Source organism: Heloderma suspectum, chromosome 1 (assembly GCF_057233095.1).
Source record: "Heloderma suspectum isolate Gila_16-S chromosome 1, 16-S_ref, whole genome shotgun sequence".
Taxonomy (NCBI): domain Eukaryota; kingdom Metazoa; phylum Chordata; class Lepidosauria; order Squamata; family Helodermatidae; genus Heloderma; species Heloderma suspectum.
The window spans coordinates 57676856-57696304 of record NC_139458.1 but is presented as its reverse complement, the minus strand read 5'-3'; the positions used below and the strand labels follow the sequence as shown (position 1 = coordinate 57696304).

The following is a 19449-nucleotide window of genomic DNA, read 5'->3' as shown; positions in this document are numbered from 1 at the left end:
TGATAATAAATGAAAGGGTCCGGTTTGGGATTACAGGCCAGCCTGCATTTCTATTAATGAAAAATTGAATGTAAAATAACTGTCTGCTTCTATATGTTTTTCAGTCTTGAAGAGAGTGTAGAGCTTAAAATAAGCATTAACAAAGGAATAGATGAGCAGGTGGTTGGTCTGCTTTAGTTTAGCGCATGTAATTGTTTCTTTCTAGAAATGTACTATCTGTAAGAGAAAAGGTGCTTCAATTGGTTGTGTGGTATCTAGATGCAAACGAAGCTATCACTTTCCATGTGGGATAGAGAGAGGATGCATTTCCCAATTCAGGGAAAATTTTCCGTAAGTTTTTTTTTTTCTTAACTCTTTCAGAATTTTTTTTTTAAATTGTAAACGCCAAAGTTCCTGTTGTTCTGTTTAAAAGAACTCCCCATTAAATCTGTCCAAACAAGAAAGTGAATTCTTCCTTGCTGCTATAGCTCTTGAAAGACATTCTCACTTTCTTTTAGTTCTACCTTATTTTAGACACGGAGCAATCCTATGGCTGCTAGTCAGCTCCCAGACAGCCATTGGATATGTGGTTTTCCAGGAACCAACCTCGGAGCCCATGCTTCGAGGTCAGTTCCTAGAGAACCGACCTTCCGCGCTGCCTCACAGGCAGCATGGAACAGCCCCGTGAACTGAAGAGGAGCGCAAAGTGGCCATAACGGGGCGTTCTAGGGAGGGGAATGCGGAAATGCTGGTATGACACATCCTATGTGTCGTCTGGCAGCCTCCTTCCCTGCGTGGTCCTGTTAGTGCAAGAAGATTTTATTTGATTTGTTCTTTAGTGCTCTGTATAATTAACACATCTAGCTCATGCATTGTTTGGTGCTTTGGCTCACTTGGTTCTTTTTTTAAAAGTCCCACCCCCCTTTTCTCTGTACCCAAGTTATATATACCTACTTTCTTAGGTGGCCACCACTTCATGCATCTGATGAAGTGGATTCTGGCTCATAAAAGCCAGAAATAGAAATGTGTTAGTTTTAAGGTGCCATAAGTCTCTTTATTGGTTTAAAAGGCCATAGCTTTTTAAACTTAATAACGATGAGATGTATCACTTAGATTCTTTTTTGTTTTTAACTGAGTAGTATGTTTTTAAAGAGGTGTGATTATTTGCAACTCTGGCTCTATATATTTAAGGTCCTATTGTTGGAAACACCGACCCACTCAGAAACATCCCTCTAACTCAAAAGGATCATCACAATGTACAATATGTTTGGAGTTGGTTGAACATGCACCGTCATTCAACATTTTGACAAGTCCATGCTGTAAAAATGCTTGGTTTCATAGAGATTGCTTGCAGGTATGTCTGGAATGCCATAATAGTAGTACGCCCTACTAGTAATACAAAAAAGAAGCATGCAGTAAAATGATGAAATAGACAGTAGTTTAGTTTAATGTAAATAAGACTGCAACAAAATGTTGCATTGTAGAGTTCAGATTTCATGCTGGCCAGCCACACACTCTTCTAGGATACTCCATTCAGTTTCCCCCTCTCCCAAAATAGTCAGTCAGCATTTTATAACAACTGAACATGCTCCATACTCATTGGGCTGTTTTATGGGAGGGGCATTTTTTAAATCCTGAAGGTTTTTTCTCATTTTTTTTGTACTTCTGCAAACCTTGGAATTCCCCATGGCTGCTGATAGTGGTACCGTTTGGGCTACATAAGGATCCACACTTGGAGAATGTGTCTGCTATCAGTATATAGGATATTCAAACAGATCAGTTAAAAATACTAATTGAAATACTAACAGGCAGCTGTAAAAAAAGTCCAGCAGATGGCATTCCAAGTTTGAAAACAGCAGATCATACATTAAAAACTGACTGTAATAAGTATATTTACCAACTGTCTAAAAACTGGCAAAGAAGATGCTCAATGGGTCTATTGAAATATAACAGACATGGTAGCAATTTATACAATAATTGGCATGGGAACAAACTAATTGTTAGTCTATCAGTGGTGTGGTTATAGAGTAACATCAGCAAGAAAGTCTCTTTTCCAAGAAGCATTGTGCTGCAGCAGTATTATAGCCAAGAAGGTTAATACGAGCTGTGATAATTGGTAATTTAAATGTATAATCTAGATTTCATCAGTAAGATGGGAGTAAAGGAAGGAGCAAGGATGAAAGGGCATAAATAGGAGCCTATGCAATAACATGTGCTTTGAAAAGTCAGATCTCTGTTAGAACACCAGGGTAGAACTACCAAACTGATTCTGCATTATCTTGTTCTTCCACTGAATATTCAAACTCTGCATCTTACAGAGTTCTATTTGCAGGGCACACCTAGATCTGTATTCTGGATATGAACCTTGCTTCCAATGTCATTTTATTCAATACAGTATTGTCCCACTCTTTACCCATGACTACTGACAATGTGGGCCTATGCTGAGAGGTAATGGGTATGTGGGAAGAATGTGTTTGCATAAGAAACTATACAAATTCAGATTTAGTAAACATTTGTAAAAGTATGCCTCCAACTCTGCAAGTCTGATAACTAAACAAATTGTTATTGGTGTAGCTACTAATCTTCAGAGGCATCCGGTAGCCTGCCTGTCTCTGGAGTAAATACTTTTTATTGATCTTTCTCTTTCTCCTTTTGGATCCAGTGTCAAGCTCTGAGTGCAGGGGTGTTTTTTTTCCGATGCCCAGTATGTAATAATAAAGAAAAATTTCAGAATGAAATGTTGAGAATGGGCATCCATATTCCAGAAAAGTAAGTACTTCACAAATATTGTTTGGATTTTTAAGATTATATAGCATGGTGGTGTGGTTTGCCACTCTGGTTACATTTGACTATTTTAACAAGAAAAGATAAGCTATGGAATTAAAATGTTCTAATAAATGTTCAAATGTTTCCAGAGATGCCTCCTGGGAACTGGAAGAGAATGCATACCAAGACCTTCTTCAGTGTTACCAGCACTGTGATGTCAAAAGATGCCTCTGCAAAAATGGAAGAGACTACAATAAGTCTGATAGGTATTAATATATGCAGTACTTGGAGACAAACATGTTGACTATACTTGTAGCTTTTTTGAATGTAGCCGAGTACTGCTTCTATCAACAATTAATTTAAAAACAAAGTAAATTGGACATGGTAGAGGGCATATATGAGGCTATATTAAGCCAAAGAAATTGATGACCATTAGCTTCAGTTGCCTGGTGGGTTGCTTTTGTTTTCTGTTTGCAGTAGGATGATGATGATGATGATCATTGCCTGTTGGGCATTTGTCACTTGAAATCTGGATATTGGAATCATTAGTTTCAAGTAAACACTGTTCCAATATAATTTCTGCTTTTATAATGCCAGATCATTAAAATATTGCTTAAAAGTCCAAAACTCAAGAGCAGGGATGGAGACTCTCCCTCCTGCGGCCCCTCCCCAGATTTTTACCCCCTGAACGCTAGGGGAGAGGGGAATTCCTGTTATCTGGGATCAGTGATCAGAGATAACAGTGGGGATTCCCCTTAGTGCGTTGCTCACGTCCTAATTGAGAGGATGAGTGGCACACTAAGTACTTTGCCTGGCCCGCATCCTCTCCAATAGAGAAAAGGTGTGAGGCAGGTGAAGCCAGCCTGACCAAGGTGCTGGCTGGAAGAGCACTCCTCCAGTCAGGAATAGCCTGTGAGCAGTAAAGCCAGGGCACTGCTCAAAGCACTGGCTGGAAGAGCTCCAGCCAGTGCTTTGGCTGGGGACTGGATGACAGTGGGGCATTCTTTTCCCCTGCCCAAGATAAACAGGCAAGCATGTATCTATCCATACACTCAGATACACATTAGAAGCCCTGGTCTATATCCTTCTGTCTTCTGAAATGTAGTGGGTGAGTAGGTAAAACAGGGTCTTCTACTTTGTAATAACTTAGCCTAGGGAGGCTTCTTCATTACTTGCCTTCTGTCAAATGGTGAAAATGTAGTTTTTCCGGAAGGCTTTTGGGGATAACAAAGAATGGGTTGGATTCAACACGATTGTTATGCTGATGGAAGCAGTTCTGTCAGCAGAACTGGGAGTGGGCGATTCCACACACATGTACCTTTGAAATCTCCACAGGGCTGGCAAACCCTCTAGAGCAGATTTTAGGATGGTACAGAGGGCTGCATGGGCAGAGTGAGGAAGAAAGTCCTGTCGTTAGTTGGATGTCCAATAGCACAACGTTGTATTTAACCCATTATCTGTAGGGCTGAGTTACCAATGGGCTCTACTGAAAGGTGCTGTGCATTTGGATCCAGCCTAATATATTTTTGCTGCTGTGGATTTTTCTGGCTGTCTTGTCTTTCGTTTTATTCTTTTACAGTGTGTGTGCATGTGTGTGTTCTATTATATTTTGATTGTTATTGCTAGCCATCTTGGATAGCCTTTGTGGTCAAAAATATTAAATACAAAATCTTGGTAATCTTGCATCCCTGCCTTCCATTTAATTACACAACACGACAAATGTCTTGCAACTGATGTGAAGGTTGTACGGCTAACTAGCTATGTTGAGTTTAACTCATTAAATGTCTTTTAATTTAAAATATATTTTTGTTTCCTTTTAGTAAGTGGGAAATAAAGCGCTGTCAGTACTGTGGTTCCAGTGGAACTCATTTGGCATGTTCCTCACTAACGAGTTGGGAGCAAAATTGGGAATGCATAGAATGTAGAACCATCCTTGCCAAATCAAACGGTATGAAACTACTGTTCATAATATTTGAATTAACTGAAATGCATTACAGATTTACAAGGCAGATTATATGAATTTCATTATACAGGGAACTGTCAGAAATGGCGAAAGCGTTCTTTGAGTATGCCAGAAAAAACAGATATTGGAGACAGTTTGCTGGAAGGTCCGTCACCCAAATGCCCTAGACAGTCTCCTGGATCTCACCTTGGCTTCCTCGTCAGGTATTTGTTGTTTTTCCTCTTCTAACTACATGGGAACACAGGGACTGGCTTGCATGTAATTGCAATTAATGGATTGTTTAACCCATGAATTGCCAGGGCCATGCAGGAGCAAGTGAGCATGCTGCCTCGCACCCACTGGCCACTTCCACTTTGCATCCACTTTCTCAAACAACCCAGGAACACCCCGACATCTGAACCTGGAAATCTGTGTTGTTGAAGGACAGAGTTTGAACCCATGGTTTATTGTTGGGTTAAAACTCTGGGTTGTTTGTCTTTCAGTGACCCAGTGTTCTGGGTTTGGATGATGGATCAAATTAGCTAGGGGTGGAGGCATTCCTGGGTTGTTCAGAAACTGGATGCAAAGTGGCGAGTGGGCAGGAGGTGGTGCACACACTCGTTCCTGTGCGAACCCGACTAACTGTGGTTTGAATGAAATGAATGGTTTGATCAACCCATGGGTAGTTGTTATGTGTGAACTGAGTCATGGTCTATGTTTGCACATCAAGTTAATCCATAATTGAGGAGTTAATCCATAATCCAAGTTAATCCATAATCCTGGGGAGGTGAGAGTGCATAAGCCTGAGGCTCATTTACATTGTAGTAAACCATGGTTTACTATGATGTGTGGAACATGGCCATTGCCAAATCACAGCTTGATCCTAAAAACAAAACTTTGATCCAAGGGCTAAGTGGTGAATTCCACAAATGCTTCAGAACCTCCTTGAAGCAGCTCCTCGTGCCATCGAACAAGGAGCCCCCCAAGTCAGGAACTTCAGAAGCAGCTGGGGGAACACCAGAACTAGCCTTTGTACCATGCCTAAAGAGTCTTTGAAGTATGGCCTAATTAAAAGACTTTAAATAAATAAATGAATGCCAGCCTTTAAAAAGTATACTCACATGTAATTTATTTAAAATCAGTGTGCAAACCCCATTGATTTCATTGGAACTTAATTACATTCTAGTTCACAGTTCTTAACACAGCAGTTTCTAGCTTCCCAGTAGATATTTTGCCTGTTTTAAAATCTATAAGTGATTCCTCATGCCTGGAGTACTCATTTGTAAAAATGCCATTACTAACTATACACTTGTTGTGTTTTCTGTGTTGAAGATAAAAATGTTTGGGTGAGGATGGGTGTAACTTTAAAATGTTTTGGGAACGAAATATATATGCTTGTATGTGTATTAAACATTTGCAGTTTTTAATTCAGAGAGGCACTTCTCTAGCTTTCATGAGTACAAAACTAAAATTGTTCTCACTGTTCTTTCTTCTTCAGGTCCCCAAAGATTATATGCCCCAACGGCTTTAGTTCACAACTGGATCTTCCCTCTTCCAATAATAGATTACTATCCCCATCCCCCTTGATCAGTCCTTCATTGAGGAATCTGTCACTAAGAAAATCGTAAGTTAATTAACAGCCAGCATTTATATTTTATTATAGATTATTTAGTTTAGAAGGCGGGAAACTAGGCGGATGTGTGCTAGTAGCCCTGTGGAATTTTTGAGTTCAAATAGCTGTTTTCCATATCATATCTCAAATGGCTTTGGAATCCCTTCACCTAAGTTTCAAAAGCAGTTTGTTATGCAGTACTGGGGACTGCTGGGGGTGATAGTAACCATGTGTAAAACACTAAGGCCATGGAACTAGCCAATCTTTCCAACCATGAAATAACATCTGGGACCAAGATCCAGAGGAGAATCCTGCCAAGTGAAAGGAGTGAGGCAATTCCCCCTTCAGCCCTCCCACACTGTTCCAGAGGGATCCCCAGTCCCGTGGAGCAGACTTTCTGAGGGCACAAGGGTCTGTAGGGGCAATCTGAAAGTTTCACTGGTGAAGCGCCTTTGAGTGGAACTTCACTCAGGAATTGCTCCCACCAGGAGGAGCAAACTCAGCATCCAGCTACTATTGATATCTCAATGGGGAACATGGTATTAATTATGTCTGCAAAGTAAGACAGCACAAACTATCGGCAACCTTTTGTTTTACCCTAATCTCAAATTTCATTGTGGTGCTGAAAAATCCCTGTACTTCCTCATTTAAAAATTAGTGGATTGTTAAAAAGTATTGTAATTTTACTCGTACTGTAAAAATCGTTGGATTTTCAAGCAGTTTAAAATTTCAGTGAACTAATTTCTATGTTCCCAATACTGATTTACTCTAAAATGTAAGCATCCACAGTTTATATGGCAGATGGTTATACAGATTTAGAACTATTGCTAATCAGAGCAGTCACTTTATATTGTGTAGGCAACTTGGAGTGCAGAAAAGAGAAGTCTCCAATATTCTGAGGGAATTAAGATCACAAATCAATACCAAACCAACAAGACTGAATATCAATAGACAAAACATCTGGGATAGTGCCTTAACGGGATTTCAAAAGCGGAACTTCAATCCTGCCAATACTCTTGAAGTTAAGTACATAAACTGCAGGACTAAAACAGTGATGGATATCTGTCATTCATCAAAGGAAGATTTTTTTCTATTACTGATGCTTCACCTTCAGAACTCGTCACTCTTTGAAGGCGGTTTATCAAAGAACTTGTCTTTTGATTCTCAAGGTAAACCGAAACTGCATATATTTGAAATATATTTTGTAGGGGAGGGGCCTTGTTTCTTTCTCTCTTCTCCAGTGAGTTCAGGGCAGTATAGATGTGTGTTCGATTTTATCCCCAGAGCAGCCCTATCAGTGACACCACACTGGAATTGGTCTTATTTATTTTATTTATTTATTGCATTTATACCCCGCCTTTTTTCCTCGTGCAAGGAACCCAAGGCGGCTGACATTATCCTCCTCCTCTCCATTTTATCCTCACAACAACAACCCTGTGCGGTGGGTTGGGCTGAGAGTCTGCGACTGGCCCAAAGTCACCCAGTGAGCTTCCATGGCTGAGTGGGGACTAGAACCCGGATCTCCCAGCTCCTAGTCCAACACTCTTGCCACTACACCACACTGCTCTTTAAAGCAGCTGCTAGTTGTATGTACTGCAAGGAAAGTAAACATGTCCACTGCTAGAGGAAAATAGAACACTTCTATTTGATATTGGAGTGCCATATATTCTGGCCTGCCTACCAGGCCAATTTTTTTATTAAATAAAGAAGTAGTAGTAGCAGCTAGAATAGCTCCCAAGTTTTCAAGAACAGCTTTTCACGATGATTGGGCTGGGATGGTACAGTAGGAAAAGGTGCCTGGTGCTCTAGCAGAAATGTCCAGCACAGTCCTTTAGTATCCCATACATACATATTTAAGGAATTTGCTACCACAAGATATGAAAGTTAGATGGCTTTAGAAAAGACTTAAACAAATTCATGGAAGATAGGTACTTCAGTGGCTATTTACCATAATAACTAAATGGAACCTCCCTGTTCAGAGGCAATATGCTTCTGAGTACCAGATGCTGAGGAGAAATGAGAGAGGGGGCTCTTGACTTCAGGCTCTGCTTCTTACCTTCCAGTGGTATGTGGCTGGTAGCCTTCAAAACAGAATAGTGTAGTAGATGGCCCTTTGGTCAGATCAATTGCGGCTCATCCCATCTGTATTTGGTAAACACAATAGTTATTTTGTATTACTATGTATGTATGTACTTGCAGCTCTTAAAGATAATTTATACTATGAAGCTGGCAAAATGATTGCGGTTTCTCTGGTTCATGGAGGCCCATCTCCTAGCTTCTTCTCCAAAACTTTGTTTAATTGCCTCATCTATGGCACAGAGAATGTGAAACCAACTGTAGAAGATGTTACAAATATGGATGTTTTGCAGACAGTGGAGAAGGTAAGCTGCTGTACACCTATATAGCACTGTAGGGGTGGGTCTTGAGTAAGTGGTAGTTTCTGTCTTCTAACATGTTGTGTTTAGAACAAAGGTGATAGTTTGAAGGCATTTTTCCCATCAGAAATGAACTGACAGAATGACATACATGCCAAACTATTGGTCACCCAAAGGTGATCAGACGTAAGATCCAAAACAAATAGGTTACATCCATCAGTCTGAAAAAGATGGTTCATTTATTGAATAGATACTAATTGATATTGTTCCCTTCTCTAGATAAAATCTGCAACAACTCTGAGCAGCTTAGAATCAGCATTAAGTGATTGCTCTGAATATCTTGCCACTGTTGGATGTTTGAAACCAGTAACAGCTCTGTATGATAAGGATATGTTGGTGAATGAAATACTAAATTACCATGTCATCAAGAGAACTGTTTTACCTTTTGAAAGGTTTGTTTGCTGTAAACCCCATTAGGATATCTTTTTCATTTTACAGTCTAGAACAATTTCACTATTTGACATAGAAATTGTATACCTGATGTTCTGCATGCATAATGTACATACTATGTTCCATGTGTTATGAAGTTCTTTCAGTGGTGGTTTTTACCAAATTACTTTATTTTCTAATTCATTAGTATTGAAGATATAAAACTTAAGTGCAATGTTGCATGAAACAATATACCACTATCTACTTTTCAAAAATGCTTAAGGAAGATTTGAACCTGTCTTGAATAACTGAGTTGTTGGATGAGCACCTAAAATATAGTTTTATCTGCGAAACTGTCAACAGTCCACAAGCAGCAGCCCAAGGGAGGGGACTCTGCATCTTTGTTTCATTGTTATGAGTAGCTTCCAGGAGAATTTTCAATAAATTTGAAAAACTATAATTAGAAAGATCAGGAGTCAGTACTAGCTCCAGCAAGGTTGTTCTGGCTAGTTCCTGTAGCTCATCCAAACACAGGAATCTGTCAGTAAAATTAATTTTAATCATTCCAGCAAATGCAGGAATGAATTCTTGCTTTTAGAAATTTAAAGAAGTATTTATGATATGAAAAAATAGTTTGGCAATGGGAAGAGTATGTTTTATTTAAAAACAAACACAAAAGAAAAAAACACAATACTTTCTTGGTTTCTGTGCATCTTTTCCCCAGCTTTAGGCAAGGTCTGAAAACACTTGGTGTTCTGGAAAAAATGCAGATGAATCCAGATGCATTTTGTAGCATATTATGTCACAAGCCTGAGAAACTTTCAGCGAAACTTCTTGGTGATCTCTTTACAATCCAGTGTTTACCAGGAGCAGACAAAGCCCGAAGTCTCGATTTCTGGATGGGTTACTTGCAGGAGACAGATGGTAAGCAAAAAGGGCATTCACCCAGGTCACTGAATCTGAACTTGGAGTCTGGCATGTTTGTGCTCTTTTTTAAAAAAAAAAAACAAAAAACCTTAAGCTTCTATTATTGAATTATTAAACTAGGCTTTCTTTGCATTTTTTAGTTTCACTTTACATTGGAAATAATGATTCACTGCAGTCAATTTATCATTACTGTGACTCACTCTTACCTTCCTAAGTAATGTGGAATCTCTTGTAAAAGCTCTTTGCCGCTAATCAAAACTTCATATTTCTTGATCCAGGTGGTGAATCAGCTGTAACTCTAGAGGATATCTTAGTGTTTGCAACTGGCATCCGCAGTATTCCACCCATTGGCTTTGATCCTGAGCCTTCAGTTAAGTTTCTGCGTATAAAATACCCCATCAGAAAGAGACACCTTAACTGTTTAGAGCTTCCAATAACAAAGTCTTATGAGAAGTTTAAAACAATTCTGGATTTCGCCATCAGAAGTACTCTAAGATTAGAATCAGAAGTACATTAGTCACTACAATGGACACTTGAAATTTGAATGATGAAGCATGTAAGAAGCTTGCCAGCTGCTACCAGATAACACACAAATTCATCCTCAAAGGCTTACAATTTGATTGTGGAAATTGCTTAATTTCAGTCTTACATTTTGAACTTTGTTTCAAAATGGTGAGCAAACAAAGCTTTTAAAACAGTTTTGTATTATTTGTATTTTTTAAAACACTTGATCTTAATCTTATTCTTTGCCCTATCCCATAAGGTACACCAGCAAGTGACTAATTATCCACTAGTGTACTGTATGTCCTCCATTTTAGATTAAACAATTATAATTCATATTTTCTGGCAAGGAGGTTCAGGAATCCTTTCCAATTTGTTTGTAATGGCCTAAATCCAGCATATTATTAGTGGAAGAAATTGTTGTGCTAGCAGAGCTCAGCTGCCATTTCCCATTGCAAAAGTGCTAGTAAGTCTAAGTACTTTGTAAGCCTAAGATCTGCAAGCAGTTGCGCAAGCAGAACATTAGTTGGATTTCTCCGCTTGTGCATACTTGAGAGCTTGGTTTCTGCTAGTGCAGTGTCATTTGGGCTAGTGGAATGACACCATAGGATACAACCCAAAATATCCAGGAAATTATGTTTTTGTGTTAAGTTTTAACTTGTTGATGTGGTGCACTGAGATGAGAGAAGATAGTATTTTACATACTAAATGAATATCAAGTAAGTATTCTAGCTCTTACTTATGAACAAGGAATAAGGAAGCTAAACGCATTACCTCATTTTTCTGTCAAATATATTTTTAAAAGATAACAGAGCTTTATAATGTTTGGTTTGGCTGTGGTGTGATATCCCAGCTACTCTATAGTTATGTTTCCGTTCTACAACCATTCCAGGCCTTTTCCTTTTGAAATACTAATGATACTGTATTTAAATGTGAAAGGGTTAGAAAAATGAACCACTGTGTAAAAGAATTTGCAGTTCAGAGAAGATATAAGCAAAGTCAAATGTGCTAATTAAATCAATTTCATGGTTCCAGTCCAAATGTTCAGCAACTGTAAATAAGTTTTAGGACTTACACCCCACGTTATCTGTATTGAAGAAAATATTCTAGTTTAGCTTAAATATTACTGTTGGAAGAGGGCAGAGATTAATTAGCACTATGTATGCACCAACTTTGTTTATTCAGAGCTACCAAGTTTCGAGACTCCATTATTTACTTAATGCTTTATTTGAAAGCTTGTGCACTTGGTCTCATTTTTAAAATTTCCCTGGCTTGGATAAATTGTAGATATACCGTATAAATTATTAAACCTTCTAAACTTGGTGATAGAATAATTTACCTGTTTACCATATCTCAGGTATCAGACATAATTATATAAAATCCATGGCAATGGCTTGGATCTGAAGTAGCATGAGGTTGCTTCTGCTGGGGGAGGGGATCTTCTGCTTTCCCCCCCTTTTGGCAACAGCCCCCTGCTTCTCATGAAAGTACCTTCCCAGAGATTGAGATACCCTCTAGCACAGCTTGATGGGTGACATGTGGGTCAGCAACCACAGAATATGATTGCACTCTATTAAACACAGTGACTTGGATCTCTGCCTGCCATATGTATGTTTGAACAGAAACTGCTGGGGCTTGTCCATGTGTTTCTGTCCTAAGTCGCATGAACATTTGCAGAGCGCAGAGTGATGTATGAGGGATCATGTCCACAAAATCTCAAGAGGAGATCTTGGGTTAGTCCATTTTGCACTTCAAGATGTAAAATTTCCAGAAGTTTTGAAGTTGTGGAAAAAAACATTTCCCCCCAGGAGGGAAACCAGATTTCGGGGGGAAACTGAAATATATGCAATAGGTTTTTTTAACCAAACCTAAACTTACGTTACTGGTCCAACAACTTAAAATCATTTATAACTTGGCATATAAAATTGTACTACTTGGCATATTTATGAAATTTACAGAGCAAACCTGTGCATGTTTACTCAGAAGTAAAACCTACTCTGTTTAGTGGAACTTACTGCTAGGTAACCACACATAATGTACTCATCGGCTGAGGTGAAAAACGCAACCACAAAGGAGGGGCCAGGTCAAAAGGACAGCAGGTGAAGGATACTTGTTTTTAGTATCTCCAAACTAGATCAAAGGTCACCAGAAGAAAGCAAGCAGTGATTTCACAAGTAATTTTATTTATTTAAAGCATTTTTACCCCCTCTTCAGCCAAAGCTGCAGCTTGATGGAGTTAGAATGGCCCTGTATTCTCCTCTCATTCAGCAGAACTTCACCTTGGATTTTAGCACTGTGTATGTCTACACAGGAATTATAATTCTCTACTGCTATAGTTGTATGTAAAAATCATGCTACAGATTTTAAGCAAAACTTAACTTGGAAGGTATTTCACTAATTCCAAAAGAAAATTATACGTAGAGGGTTTTGTTTCAGTTTTCCCCTAAATCTCTTAATTTTTCCATTGGAAATACTGAAAAAAAATCTGGGATAGGTGTGGTTTTTTTCTGCATCTGTCATTGCACACTGCTGAAGTGCAACATGACACAAACATGCTCCAGCCCTCTTCTGTAAGCTGGAGATGGGGCTGGGGAAATGTTCTTCTTATCGCACCTCTCCAAGGTTAGTGAGGAAGATGAGTAGAGTTTTGGCAACCACAAATTTTGGTGGCTACCAAACCAGCCAAAAATTGTGGGCTTGGAGAAAATGCTTCAGGCTTCTTGTTGTTTATTCGGTCAGGCTCCTATAAATCTATAAAGATGATAATTTGTAAGCCTAGTCTTTTCTTTTCAAGTCACCTTCATTCTGTTTTATTATATTAAATTAAACCCCTATGTGGGTTTAATTTACCCTTCCTGATTGACTCATACTGATGATCTGTGACTATGCAAGTGTCTCATAAGGGTAGGTTCTTTTCTACACACCACTGACTAATTATTGTGGATTAGTTAACCCAATGCATGTTACACTCACATGTTTCATGGTAATTAATAGGCTTATTGTGCTGTTTCATAATTACCTTTTGAAGGAGAGCTTAAGCTAAAATCGCACTAGGATTTTTGGAGAAATTCACAAGTTTATTTTAAAGGTCTTTAATATTTTGTGATAGCAGTCCCCACTTTCAGCTTTTGTCTTTTTATTCCTTCTGCAAAAAGGAGTACTGCAGGATTAGGCAACCTGGTGCTAGCCAGATGTTTTAAGCTACAACTCCCACAAGCCCCAGCCAACATGGCCATTGATCAGAGTTTATGGAAGTTGTAGTCAAAACATCTGTGCTGTAACAAATCAATTTCAGTGCAGTTTATACTCCAAATGCAAATTTCCACTTGATTTTTAAGATAATTATACAAAAAAAATGATGCAAGACAAGCTGATCTTTTATCTTGCCATTTACAGAATTTTAAAAGAAAATCTTATGGCTGATACGGTACACATAATGTGCTATAGAAATAGAATTAGCCTATCAATTTAATCCACAAATACTTTCAAAAAAGATGTTGGAAATACATAGTTTTAAAAATGCTTACTCAAATTTTAGATCTTTTGAAATGTCTTGCAAGGTGTAGACATAGGTGTGTTATATTTTAACTTTCAACTTTGTTTCCAGTGTCAGTCAGCTTGGTGTGTTATGAGAAGAATGCCTTCTTCAGCCATCAGCTCTTAAAATCTTAAGCAATTTCACACTATCATGTGACTAAAATCTGAAGAGCTTATTTAGGCATGGCAAAAGGCACATTCTACTTTTCTCTGAATAGCTAATCCCCATGCCGTAGCACAGTCTGCTTTTGAAAGTCCCTTTAGGTTCAAAATTGATTCCCCACAAAGTATGGTAAGCAGTTGTCTGAGAAACCCAAGGTCCTGGCCATGGTTTTTCTGGGTACAGATCATGCCTCAATTCATTTGTTGCTGGCCCCAGTGGAAAACAAGCACTGTAAATCATTACTGTTAAACTCTGGTAAACTATGGGCAGCCTCACACTATCCATTTGCTTTAGTATGGCAGCACAAAAAGCAGGTTTTGTTCCATAATCTAGGATTATGTCTGACAAGGGGACCAGAGGCGGTTGTGGGATATCCCATCTCTTCAAAGTTTCTTGTTCTAAAATACAGTTGTGAGGTATTTCTCAATGGAATAAAGAGTGCATGTCATTCCTCACCTGTGAGACTGTTAACTGGCCATGTAGAACTTAGCAGTGATCCATCACAGGCAGCCACTACTGCAGAAATATTGATGGCAGTTTTGTGTCATTGGTGAAGCTGGGTTTTTCTCATGACACCCATTCTTTGCACCTTGCCATGTGATTCTGTGATCTGTCAAGTTCACATAGCAGTTTGTTGGATTGGACCATTAGAAATTAAAAAATAGTCTTATTAAATCATCTCCGTCTTAAAGCATATGTGCACAGAATTTGAGCATCTTAAGTTCTAGTTGTGATTACTTGAATCTGTAGTTCGTTGCTAGACTCTGTAATTACATGTACTGATTATACTAGAGAAAACAAGAAAAGCTGCAGATTAATAGGGGCTTGCATACATGTGTCAGTTCAGGGCAACAGTATTCCTTATGGCAGCTCAGGTACTTGAAGGAGACTTCACTGGATGCTTTTATCAAAGCATTCAAAAGTTCACTGATTTTTGTTCTGATATAAGCAATGATTTGGATTAAAGGCAGGCAAAATAGTTATGAAAACTGAAATCTCTTTTGGTGGGAAAAATAAGTCTTTAGCATTATTAACAGTAGCGTGGAATACAAATTTTGCATGTATAGTTTACACGTTTGTAAATATTCTAAGTTTTTGTGTTAAAACTATTACCTTTATTTCCTGAAGCCTGTTGTAGCTTCTAGTGTCTATTGTTTGCTTTTATGTTACTTGTAGCAATATATTATGGGAGAACTGTCATGTATATGTATATATAAAGTGCAATAAATCAAGGATTAGTTAACAGTATTAAATATATATGCATTCAACTGTAGTTGGACTTGTTTCTTCAAAGGATGTACTGAGTAAAGTGAGTTTTGGTGCAATACTGATATCATTTTATCTAGGACACTTTATAACACATGAGGGTCATCTTACACTGTTAGTACCTCACACTTGGATCATTTATCTAGTTTGCCTATTTAAATAAAATTGGTATATTGTAGGTTAGAAAACTCCAGAAGAATATTGTTCGTTTTGTTTTTTTTACTAGAATACACAAAAAGCATAACTATTTTTCTACAGTACCTGTTCAGGAAATTATGCAAAAATAAATGTACAAGCTTCAGACTATCCCATAAAACCTTCAAGTTATTTTGTTTGAGTAAAAAGAAAAATTATAGCAAAAATTGCAAAATGAATCATACTGCTAACCATGGCTTGGATCCAGACTTAATCATACTTAAAGCAGACCCACTGAAATCAATGGGACTTCTATTATAACTATTTCTGGATCGATATATTTAAAATATATCTATTATGTATCAAAAAGCAGTAGGAAACATTTTTAGAACTCTGAATTTCTTGAGCATAAGAAATCATATAGTAGAAGAACAAGAATTATGAGAATAGCTTTTCCACCGTTCTGACAGCCTGCCCAAATGCCCTGTAAAAGCAGAGAATGAAGGTAATGGCTGTTGACACGGTAGAGGGAATCTTCATGGTCCCAGGCAGGGGTGGGGAGCCTCTCTCTGTCTTGAGAGCCAATTTCCATTTCAGAGACGCTCTTGAGGGCTGCAGGCAAAACTGGTGGGGCTAAACATACCAGCATATTTAAGCTTAAAGCACTTACAGCCAGTAACTAAGCCTTAGCAGAGGCATTTCAACCTTTAGAATCTGAAAGAAATGCACAAAAGCTAGGAAACCACCCAATGATCAATGGTTTGGGGAAAGGAGGTGGGGTCATTTGGGGAGCAGGGCTGGATTGGGCTCTTGGCCCTTAAGTTCCCTAACCCTGGTCTAGGATCTTCCAAGCTGCCTGAAGTATAACCACAGGATCCTCTCCTTTAGAAAACAAAAGCATATAGACAAGATGCCTGATGGGTCAAATAAAACTAAATGGGCTTTATTAAAGCAGTGCATTACAAATGAATAGTTTCTGGCATGTGTTTAGATCCTGGGTTGGAATTCACAAGTCACCTTTCAGGTTGCATACGTAAAATTGTTTCTTGTAAATGCATGTATGCAACCAACTGAACAATGTTAACAAATACTCTTTGATTTAGCATGCCCCTGATCAAGGCATGCACGCATCCTATGCTGACCAAGTTCAAAAGCTGAGAAGTGTCTTAGTCATTCCTATCAGAATTTCTAAGGTGTTGCAAGTATCTTCTTAATCAGCAATTACTAATTTCACCAGCTCCATGAAAGACAATATTCTATCATCTAACCATCATTTTTTTGTTGTCACTGTTTACGATATTCCCATCACTTATAACAATACTTCATGTATCTGATAAAATGAACTACAGTCTAAAAATGCTTATGCCATCATAAATTTGTTAGTCTTTAGGGTGCCATAAGATTGTTGTTGCTGCAACATGCTTGTCCCTCTGGACGTTTAAAGAAAACTGATTGGATGGCCAATAATCTTGTATACTGAAACAAATGCCAACTTCCAGTGCTCTTTAAACCTGTCTGACAAGCTAACCTAGAGAGGTTAGGAGGTCACATAGGCTTTAAATATCAAACTATGGCAAAGCAATATAAATGCAGATTTCTACCCTTACAATAGTGTTCTATCTCCCCTGGTACCTAGTGGCATGCTTCCTTGACAATGCTATTGGGTCTAGGCCTAGTAGTAAAACCTACAATTCTATATATTTTAAATTGTTTTATTGTGTGTTGTTTGGTTTTAGTTTTTGTGAACCGCCCAGAGAGCTTCGGCTATTGGGCGGTATAGAAATAAATAAATAAATAAATAAATAAAACCTATCAATCATAGATTGTGTGAAGTACTTTTAACTCGCCGCAGACCTTCTTAATGTGCCTCCCTTATTGGAGATGCGGTGGATGTTTGACCATGCTGTCCCACCTGTGGAATGCCCCCCCAGCTCCTGTGCTGCTCTTTTTTAGATGCCAAGAGAAACGTGTATTCATCCAGGTATTTAAATGCTGCTGCTTTTAGTGTGATTCAGGCTGTAATCCTAAATACAGCTACTAGCAAGCAATCCTCTTAAACTCAAGATTTACTTTTGAGTAGAGAATTGAGCTGTTATTCTATTAGCTACTGTTACTCTATGATGTTGAAATATTGTATTATGTCTTTATACTACTGTGAACTGCCCTGAAATCCATCAGGATCAAGGGTTGTATATAAATACTTTTACATTTCCGTAATGTCTAATTTACCAAAACAGTTACACAGATAATTTTTTCAGATTGAGTAGCATGAGGCAGTATCATTCAGAAGATCTCTGATGATTAATGATAAATGTCTCTAAAGTTAGAGCATTATAAAGAATATGTTACGGGTTGTATCCAGTGTTAGTTTAACTTCCCATTCATTTCAGTGGGTCTACCCTTAACATTGGGATAAAACCCTAAGATGCAGTATTACACTTCTGTGCTCTGCCATAACTGCTGCCTGTTTTTGTGCTTGCAGTCATTAACTACGCTCTCCACATGCACTGAAATGGTGAAAAAACCCACCTTGTAACCCTCTCTAACCAATTTGATTTCTGAGGTGGTTAACGGGCATTAAACTTCTGCCTGTGAAGTAACAATGTTCAGGAAAGATTTGAGAGCCACACACACCCCTTTAATATACCCCTAAAAGTTGTTTGAGCTGGAGTTGTTCTTAAATCAACTCCAGCTCAAGTGTATCTTTAATATACTTGAGTTGCAAATTTGCACCCTTATGTTCTGTACTAATTAATCCACACTTACCTACAGTCTATTAGCCCTTAAGGAGGGCGTGGGGAGCCTGTGGCCCTCCAGATGTTAAACCCCAACTACCATCAGCCCCAGCCACCATGGCCAAGTCAGGGATAGTGGGAGTTTAGTCCAATGTCTGGTGGGCTGCAGGTTCCGCACCCCTGCCTTAGGGTATCATGAGGCTGTTTGCTTCAACAGGCACAGGGCTATCCCTCTAGAACAGTGGTGCACAACTGGCCCTCTGGATGTTTGAACTGCAACTCCCATAATCCGCCACCACTGGCTATGCTGGCTAGAGCTGATGAGAGCTGCGGTCCAACAACAATCCACAAGTTGGCCACCTCTAAGTTGCCCTCTAGAAGTTCTGTGGTGCTGAAATCTGTAAAGCATCAGGAAAATGCCCACTTCACGGTAAGAATTCCTAGGAAAAGGACAACAGACCAACACGATTCTCTGCTTTATAATAAAAATTGCACATATATTTTAACAGCTATTTCAACTTCCCAAGCAGGCGTTACGAGATAACTAGTCCCCTAAAGGCAAGTTTGGGCATGCATTATCCCGCCATGGTATAAGGTATAACCCTCTCTCCCCCCCGACCCCCTTCTTTTGAATGCACGTGTGAGTGTAAATACTGAAATAAGGGGGCAGGAGCTATGCCAAATAACCCAGAATCAGAGCGTAGATGCCACTCTGATGTGGTTTCTCAGCGGGTCAGTGGGGGCTATAAATGGATCCGTCCAACACAACGAATCGGTGGCCAATAGGTCTCATCCCCCCGGAGGGCATTTCGCTTGGGCGGCGTCGCAGTGGGAGAAGCCGATGACACGGTGCCACCCCCTTCGCTCGCTGCTCCTCAAGGAGCACGGCGGGAGCACCACAGCGCCCGGCCCGGCCCCGTCCCTTCCTTCCTTCCTTCCACAAACGACCACGGACACCACCGGCGCGGCGCGGCGCGGCGCGGGCCCTGCCTGGTCGCGCTGGAGATGAGGAAGCCGAGGAGGCTCCGCCCGCCGCGCCGCCTCTCGCTCTCCGAAGCAAGAGGAGCAGCCCGGCCGGGGCG

The 19449-nt window shown here is 39.3% G+C and overlaps 1 protein-coding gene across 4 annotated transcripts in view; it reads left to right on the top strand.

The window, feature by feature from the left end:
* G2E3 (G2/M-phase specific E3 ubiquitin protein ligase) overlaps positions 1-15497 on the top strand; it is a 34302-nt gene extending 18805 nt beyond the window's left edge. For 3 of the 4 annotated variants that reach the window (XM_084844295.1, XM_084844286.1, XM_084844277.1), the window contains 12 exons: positions 206-330; positions 1171-1333; positions 2642-2748; positions 2895-3011; positions 4566-4693; positions 4779-4911; positions 6186-6311; positions 7158-7468; positions 8499-8680; positions 8954-9126; positions 9828-10027; positions 10309-15497. In XM_084844295.1, coding sequence (XP_084700421.1) covers positions 206-330; positions 1171-1333; positions 2642-2748; positions 2895-3011; positions 4566-4693; positions 4779-4911; positions 6186-6311; positions 7158-7468; positions 8499-8680; positions 8954-9126; positions 9828-10027; positions 10309-10547 — 2004 coding nt within the window. In that variant the 3' untranslated portion in view covers positions 10548-15497. The remainder of the gene's footprint in view (positions 1-205; positions 331-1170; positions 1334-2641; positions 2749-2894; positions 3012-4565; positions 4694-4778; positions 4912-6185; positions 6312-7157; positions 7469-8498; positions 8681-8953; positions 9127-9827; positions 10028-10308) is intronic. The other variant, XM_084844305.1, reaches the window with a different exon arrangement.
* Positions 15498-19449: the final 3952 nt, after the last annotated feature.